Source organism: Epinephelus moara, chromosome 14 (assembly GCF_006386435.1).
Source record: "Epinephelus moara isolate mb chromosome 14, YSFRI_EMoa_1.0, whole genome shotgun sequence".
Classification (NCBI taxonomy): Eukaryota; Metazoa; Chordata; class Actinopteri; order Perciformes; family Serranidae; genus Epinephelus; species Epinephelus moara.
The window spans coordinates 11,246,606-11,254,514 of record NC_065519.1 but is presented as its reverse complement, the minus strand read 5'-3'; the positions used below and the strand labels follow the sequence as shown (position 1 = coordinate 11,254,514).

The window sequence follows — 7,909 nt, the reverse complement described above, 5'->3', positions numbered from 1 at the left end:
AAACGAATGTATGAAAGAGAACTTTAGGTTACTTGCGTAACCCCGGTTCTCTGAGTAGCATGAGTGAGTGTCTCACCAGACCACCCTCCTTGCTCATTCATAGCGAGGAAGAGGTGATGGGGGTTTTTTTTAATGACGTGCAGCGCAGTGTCAGGCCCCTTTATAGGGGGAGGGTCTCCACCCATCCTGACACTGACATGCTTAGTTCCAGCCAATCCTGGCTGGCGTAATGTAAAAGGAGCTTCTGACGAGGTAACGCCGAGGGCGTTCCCAATGTGAGACACTCACTCATGCTACTCAGAAAACCGGGGTTACGCAAGTAACCTAAAGTTTCTTGCACTCAGCCTGTTTGTAATCCTGAACTCTCTCCATCCACTGCACACTTCCTCTTTCAAACAGTTTTTACTGGAAATGTGGCAAGAGGGCAGCTGAGCAGAACAACAAAGAAGCTGTGAAATACCTCTGTTTTTTAAAGGTGTGGAAGGCCTTGTCGCTGCCGAAGTTGGACCGGTTGTCGGTCGCAGGCTGGAACGGGACCGAGTGGATGAAAGTGGAAACGGACGGAGAGAGCTGGAAGAGATGGAGGAATAAAAACAAGATGGTGTATAGTTCAGACAGATAATGAGCATTTTAGTGAAACCAAATATTAGAATAAGTAAATGAAGTGGCATCTACAATATATTAACATTAATAGGGCTGCAGCTAAAGATTATTTTAATCAAATTAATTAATCAATCCATCCCGAAGCGTTCCCAAGCCAGGTGAGATATGTAATCCCTCCATCATGTTCTGGTCTACACTGGGGCCTCCTTCCAGTAGGTCGTGCCCAGACCACCTCTAACAGGAGGCGTCCAGGAGGCATCCTGATCAGATGCCCGAATCACCTCAACTGACCCCTTTCAACACGAAGGAGCAGTAGCTCTACTCAATATCAAGTAGATCAACTAATTGGTGCAGCTCTAATAAAAACCACAATGAAACAAAGATAACTGATCTAAAACAGGTGCTGTCTTACAAAAACATGGTGTATAATAGTACTAATATTTTATTATATTCAGTAATACTCAGAGATTAATAAGTATTTATAGCAACACAATACAATACAAGTGTGTTACCTTGCCTGTGCTTCTGTCTTGGGCCTGTGTCAGACGGTCCCTTAGATCTGGAGAGAAAGACGCCACTCTTTCATTCTCTGCCAGCAGACGCAAAGTACACTTGTCCAAATGAGCCACCAACCTGACAAGAGTACACAGTTAGGGAATCAGCTCAAGGAGACTGGAGGAGCAGCATCATTTAAATAGGGAGCTGTGTGCCGATATATTCATGTCAATGAAGAGGAGAAAATTTAGGAAAGATGTGGCATAAGGTATAAAACAACTCACTGAAACTGATTCTCCAGAACCTTCACTGCAAAGTACACACAGTTGTGTACTTGTCTCAGGTAACATCTCTCCAGGACGTCTGAAAACGTGGGGAAAAGAAGGCTTTATCTCAATTTCAGTTCAAAGAGAAGTGAGAAATTTCCTACTACTTTAGGATTAAAGTGACATCAAAAATAAGCACATACCTGAATTCATCGCACACAGACTGTCCTGTTCATCATCATCATCATGAGTGTGAGGAGACCGAGATGTTAGCAGCTGCACCACAAAGAAGAGCTCCAGGAAAATGTTTGGCACAAGATTTTCTGTAAAACAAGATACACAAACAAAATCCATTTATTTAACTTTTTTTTAACTTACATACATTTGTCTACTTACTAATAAAGCATGTGAACATGTTTAAAGTCTGACTTCTTAATTATTCACGGTTTTATTTATTCACAATATCATATTACTGATTTATATATTTTGCTTTATTTAATTATCTGAGGAAGAATTGATACATAAAAATATATTTAAGTTAAACTTTTTCCTCCGCAGTTTCCTTGTGTAGCCTGTTAACGCCGCCCTGTGGTCACTTACCAGAAATGCAGGTACAGTACAGCTCTGCAAGGAGATCCAGTTCCAAAGAGAAAGTGACTTTGGATGGTTCAGGACACGGTGTCTGCAGATCTGGTGTAACTTTAGATCCCATCCTAAGCCCTGACTTGGTCGGGGTGCAAGGGTCCAGAGAGGACGGCAGAGGAGAGCCGACCTGCTGAGCTCGCTTTGTCCTAAAAACAGGACATTTCGGATTGAGAAACAGCAGAGGTAAACAGAGGTGAAGAGCAAGTGATGCTGCGGTGAAGCCAAAAACAGCAGATGCTATTATTTATAATAATAATGGTAAAATTTAAAAAATAGATATTGTAACATATGTGTAGAAATCTGTAAAAGAACACCATGTATAGAGTGTTAATTACAAAGAAAAAAATGTGTGTACTGTTTGCATTGCTTTGGTTTTATTGCTGCATTGCACATCTGAGGTGTTTGCACTAATATAATACTGCACAATATTTTTTTAATAAAGGTAAAACTCCTCAAAAGAGGTCGACTTTCACGTCAAAATAATCATTCTGCATGTGCACTTACTTTTCCCTCTTTAGAAGCTCCCTCTCTTCCTGTAGGCTCAGTGGACTGCCTGCTGTCATCGACCCCTCAAGTGTCTCTACAGCTAAGGAGGGACTATTAGATTCACTGAATGGGGTGGAGGTGAAACAGGTCTTTGGTTTGGAATGTGGCCGCTCCGCACTGACTGGCGTTGGGTTTATTCTTCGTGATGGTTTGGATGCCCTAAGGGATAATGGAAACTGTTAGACGAAGCTTTAAAAAAAAAATCAGTGTTGATTTTGTTTAGGTGTTAGGAGTTGTTTGGACTCACGCCGGTGAAATGGGGGACGATCCAACAGGAGGGAAGTCCTCCAAGTTGTTGAAGTTGAGCTGCCCCACAGATGGAGGTGAAACCTGCTCGCTTATCCTACTGTTCCCTCCTCCTCCTCCTCCTCCTCCTCTACCAAACCGCCTGCCCCCGCTCTCCCACCGTCCTGTATCATCACTGTGATGCCCTCCACGCCATCCTCCATATTTCCCTTGTCCCCCTGCTGCCATGCTGCCACCACTTCTCCTGCGGCCCTTCTGTGACTGGTAGCCGGGGCTGTTCTGGAGCTCAGGAGAAACCATGTAGTCCCCCAGACTGATCCTCTGACCAGACCGGCGCTCAGAGCCTGCAGGCCTGGGGACGGGGCTCCATCCTGTGCTAAAGGACGGGCTGCTGAAGGCATTGACCCCACTCAGAGAGTGGGACCCTGACTGACCGGCAGCATCCCACTCAGTTCCAGGTGACACCGAGGGGGCAGGGGAGAATAGCTGGACCCTGCTGGCACTACGCGAACCAGCTCCACCACCACCTCCACCTGACCTGCAACCCCTCCTGTCAGTGAAGGTCTGTGTCTGTGCTGCAGGTCTGGGGCGGCTGGGGGTCTTGGCCGGCGTGGCAGGGCCATGGGTTAACGCTTGGCTGCTCTGTTCTCTCAGGAAGTTTAAAAGAAATGGGACAAACTCTTGTTTGTGAACTGTCACTCCAGGTTCTCTGAATGCCAGCCTGTCTCCATCCTGTTGAAAAGACAGACATAAGTGCTGGAAAAATGGACTGTGACAAATGCAGCATTTATAAAGCTGAATTGACTGATTATAAATGCTATTAAATCCACGATGAAGCAAAGATGGAGAGCAGCTAGGTCAGTACAGGTTTTGCTGGACAGCTTCAAGACATTTCCACAGAAAAACAGCCTGTTGGCCTAGCTAACAATGCGCTGACTAATTTCCGCCAAGCTGCACAGACCTCCTCATATATTATTAATAATAATAACCGCAGCAAACAGCCATGGTAAGCTGTGATTCAAAGATACATTTTGTGGAAGTTGACGCACCGTCTCGCCTGGAGTCCATCCCATCCAGGCTACAGCTAACCTAGCAGGCTAACTTAGCTCTCCAGCTAAAAGTTTTGTTTACAATCGGTTGCGGGATATGTCATCTCATAAAAAAAGTTAAACGAGGGAATGCTAATATAAGATGTTTGATTCATGTGGCTTGTAATCGTTTCGGACCTACCTCTTCATTCTTTAGCCAGCCCAAGACCGTTTTAATGTCCACTTTCTGTAAGAGAAGCGATTCCAAAAGAGCCGCCATTCTGCTGTGGGTGAAGGACTGAGGAGAGGGGGGCGGGGCCAGCGTGTGCGCAGGCGCGTCATGCGTATGACGTTGTGCAGTTCAGTGCAGCTGACAGAACCTGACAATCTTTTCATTATAAGATATTTTTAAGGGTTTAGAGCAGTGGTTTTTAACTCTTTTAAACTTTTTTTTAATTTTTAAACTCTTGTTTGTTTGTTTTTAAACATCTTATTAAAAAACTGCATGAGGTCACAACATTAATGTTATATGGTGTGCACAGGTTCAGTGTTTTTGTAGCTTTTTTATTTTTTGAGATTAGAATTGACTGAATATTGACTGGTATTGTTTTAGTTCAAATTCAAATAATAAAAAGGAGGGTTTATGATTGTAAAATTTTGACTTATGAATGTGAGATTTTGCAAGTAATAGAGTCAAATTTTTGTGTCGCATACGACCTTATCCCCAATACCCTTTAGTCCTAGGCCGTGCTCGTTGGGCAGACTGTTTCCAGACAGTTTAATCCTGCCTAGGAAAGAGAAAATGGCTGAAATATGTTTGCTACAGGCAAGGCATTCAATTGCACACTTTTAGAAGAATATGAGTTGCCCTTATCTTGGTTGTTGGTTGATTTAACAGCGAGTTTGGCCCTTAAAAACTCACCTATATAGCAAGAAATAGGGCTTCTGAGTTTATTGATATTTAGGGAATGTGATAGTGTATGTGACATTGAAGATGCTTTGGAAATGTAAGGTTTAAAGGACACAAACTAATGTGAGGATAGTGTGCTGTACCCGGCCCTAAATGTGTGTTAAATTCTATCTTTTGGTTTACTGCTTTATTCTGATTATTTATTTTGATGTATGTAGGTGTTTCTTTAATGATTATGATTTTTATTTTAACAATTATTATTGCTTTTTTATGTATAATGCCATATGTTCTAACTGGGAGGTGGGTCTTATATGTTTGTCTAACTTGTTAAATGTTTAAAATCAATAAATATATGTTTGATGATAATAGTGATCATACTGATTTGCTTTGGTAGAGGGGTGAGTACAAATGCGAAACAAAGCATATTCATAAGAAAGGGAAAATTCAAAAATCGATATACTGGGAATTTAAAAAAACAGACATCTTGCCAAAAAATACAGGAGCTGCTGATGAATCATCTTAAAAGTGACCTCCCTCACATTATTTTTAATAAGATATTTAGAGGGTAGGCACCAGATTTTCCTCCAGTTCAGGTTTGATCTTAGTGAGGATGTGAGGTTGCTAGGTGTGATGCATTCTTTCAACAGATGTGATTGGCTGACACAGACACACCCCCTTTGTGAGCCTGCAAGGTGTGGACACCCAGTGGAAATGAAATGAACTGCTGACTGTGAAAGTGTTGTCACTGTTGGTGTGATCACTCTGCTGATGGAAGGTTGAGACAGGCTCAAGTCACCAGAGCTGCAATGTTGTGTTTTTCCAGTTTGCCAAATATCTTAGTGTTCTGATTTTATTTCTGGTATTTCAGCATTAGGTGAGACATGTGTGCGTATACCTAATTAAATCAACCACACCTACTATCTTGCACAATCCAGTCAGTGGCATTTTATTTATTCACTCTCATCCAGTGTTTGGAGAATATTTCTCTCACCTCTTTGTGTTTCCACCATTTTCTCCTCTGCACAAGAAACTCTGAAGCCTCTTAAAACTCCTCCTCTCTGCTCCTAACAGTTTTCTACCTTAGGAGTTCTTTTTGGGTCTAACATGTTAATAACTCTTATCTTTACTTATCTTTGAGGGGAAAATCTAAGAAAACATCACAATTCTAAGACTTTTCTTAGAATTTTGTCACTAGGTGCAACTCTTTGTGCATTTGAATGGGAGTGTATCTGAAGCAACATCTGCTCTCCTCTCCCTTTTACCTGTCATGTTGCTTTGCATGATTAATAGTGTAATGTTGCTGAGGTTTTATCTGATGTGTTAGGCGGCAGTCACACTAAACTAGAATAATAATAATAATAATCTGCCTGACTGCACTTCAGATCAACTTTAACATTTAGGTTTAAGTGTTTATAGGCTATAGAACAGTGCCACAGTCAGGTGCAGCTTGTTAAATGTGGAGTTAAAAGCTTCTATCATATGCGTCATTTTGCTTGGTAATGATTCCTAAAATAAAACATTTAGGAAAGCTCAAAATAGGGATGATTTAACATGAAAAAAAATATTTGCAGACCGGACGTATGCATGCCAGAAAACAATTTGGGGGCCAGATCTGGCCCTTATACAGTAGCTGCTGGTTTGAGACCCCTGATTTAGGAATATTTAGGTGATTTAAGTTACAGCATATCACAAAGACACTGTTGTTGACTTTAACATTTATTTAAACTTCCCACTCTAAAAAATCTAATTAATTTGATCAAGTGTTAAGGCAAATGCCACACACATAAACTTTAAATCTTTTAAAATGTAAATTATGTCATTACGTATGCTTCAAAGCAGAAACAAGTAAATGTATGTCTGAAATACATGCAAATTGTTCTAGCAAACATCACAAAAGTCTGTGTAATTCTTCTGTTCTTGCTAATATGACCATGTTTTGTGGTATTTTGGTTGTATCTTTAACTTTGAATCTTATTCTGATATTAACTCCCCTGTTACAAATTGTTTTTCTTATCAAATATGCTTAAACATCGACACAAAAATGAGTAAAACCCTATACAAAGTTTCAGGATTAAAAACAGAAACCTTCCACAAGATTTTTTTTTGTCTGCATGCGGAATGAGTATTTTATTTATAACCAGTTTATAAAAATAAAATACAAAATAATTTTAAAACAAAAAAGAAAAAAAAAACACTGTACAAGGCATTGATATGATACAAATGATAGAATCAACATAAATAATTACAGTTATATACAATGCAAAACTCCCACTTGTTACATTCTTTCCTTGAGACTGTACAGTTACATTTCAAAACCATGACGTACATTACAACACAAAAAATATCAACCATTAAAAAATCCTGACAAAATGATGGATGGGCAAAAAATTAGCAAATGTCACAATAAATAATCTTCTGTCAAGTATTTATAAGTTACTAACAAGTAATCGGATGTTATGACATGAGAAGTGTACCAGTGCACACCAAAAGCTTTCATTAGTTTCCATCAAAACTAAATAAAAACAGCTGGGTTTGTTTCATTGGCCGGTGGGTATCTGCGACCGCAAGTACCCTGCAAGCTACTATAAATATGACACCTTTCTATGAGCAGGCCACAAAGAAAATCTCATCTGGAGGGTAACACTAGTACTACAACTTCACACCACTTATGTGCAATAAAATAAAACAAAAAAAACATGAGAAGAAATCTGATTATCTTTTTAAAACCAGCAGCACTGTTTAGTGTCTGTTCCTCCCTTTTCACTGAAGCCTGTTAGCGTTATGGTTTTACAATAATTATTTTATTTAAATAATCAGTTTATATTTTACAGGTATATATTAAAAGTCTGCACAACAGCGTTCTTGGACTCTGAAAGCTTGAAATAGGGGAGGATTCAAAGATTGATTTGCTGGCGACATGTAGAAATTGCACGCCCCCAATTTGAGAGCACAGTTATCACACACACCTCGAATGCTGCACTCTGAAATTTTCCCATTTCCACCAGTCGATCGATAAATGGCATTCTCACAGAAAAAACACAGGGAGCTCTCTCCAGTAGAAGCACAGCTTTGTAAGCACAAGAGTCTGACAGCACTGATTTCGGCGGTGATATACATACATATACATATATATATATATATATATATATATATATATATATATATACATA

The 7,909-nt window shown here is 40.1% G+C and overlaps 1 protein-coding gene across 1 annotated transcript in view; it reads right to left on the bottom strand.

Moving 5' to 3' along the window:
* cdan1 (codanin 1) overlaps positions 1-4,138 on the bottom strand; it is a 21,230-nt gene extending 17,092 nt beyond the window's left edge. Inside the window, exons 1-8 of the mRNA XM_050062385.1 lie at positions 4,032-4,138; positions 2,803-3,533; positions 2,514-2,714; positions 1,965-2,155; positions 1,568-1,687; positions 1,383-1,461; positions 1,116-1,236; positions 461-570 (exon numbers count right to left, since the gene is read on the bottom strand). Coding sequence (XP_049918342.1) covers positions 461-570; positions 1,116-1,236; positions 1,383-1,461; positions 1,568-1,687; positions 1,965-2,155; positions 2,514-2,714; positions 2,803-3,533; positions 4,032-4,109 — 1,631 coding nt within the window. The 5' untranslated portion in view covers positions 4,110-4,138. The remainder of the gene's footprint in view (positions 1-460; positions 571-1,115; positions 1,237-1,382; positions 1,462-1,567; positions 1,688-1,964; positions 2,156-2,513; positions 2,715-2,802; positions 3,534-4,031) is intronic.
* Positions 4,139-7,909: the final 3,771 nt, after the last annotated feature.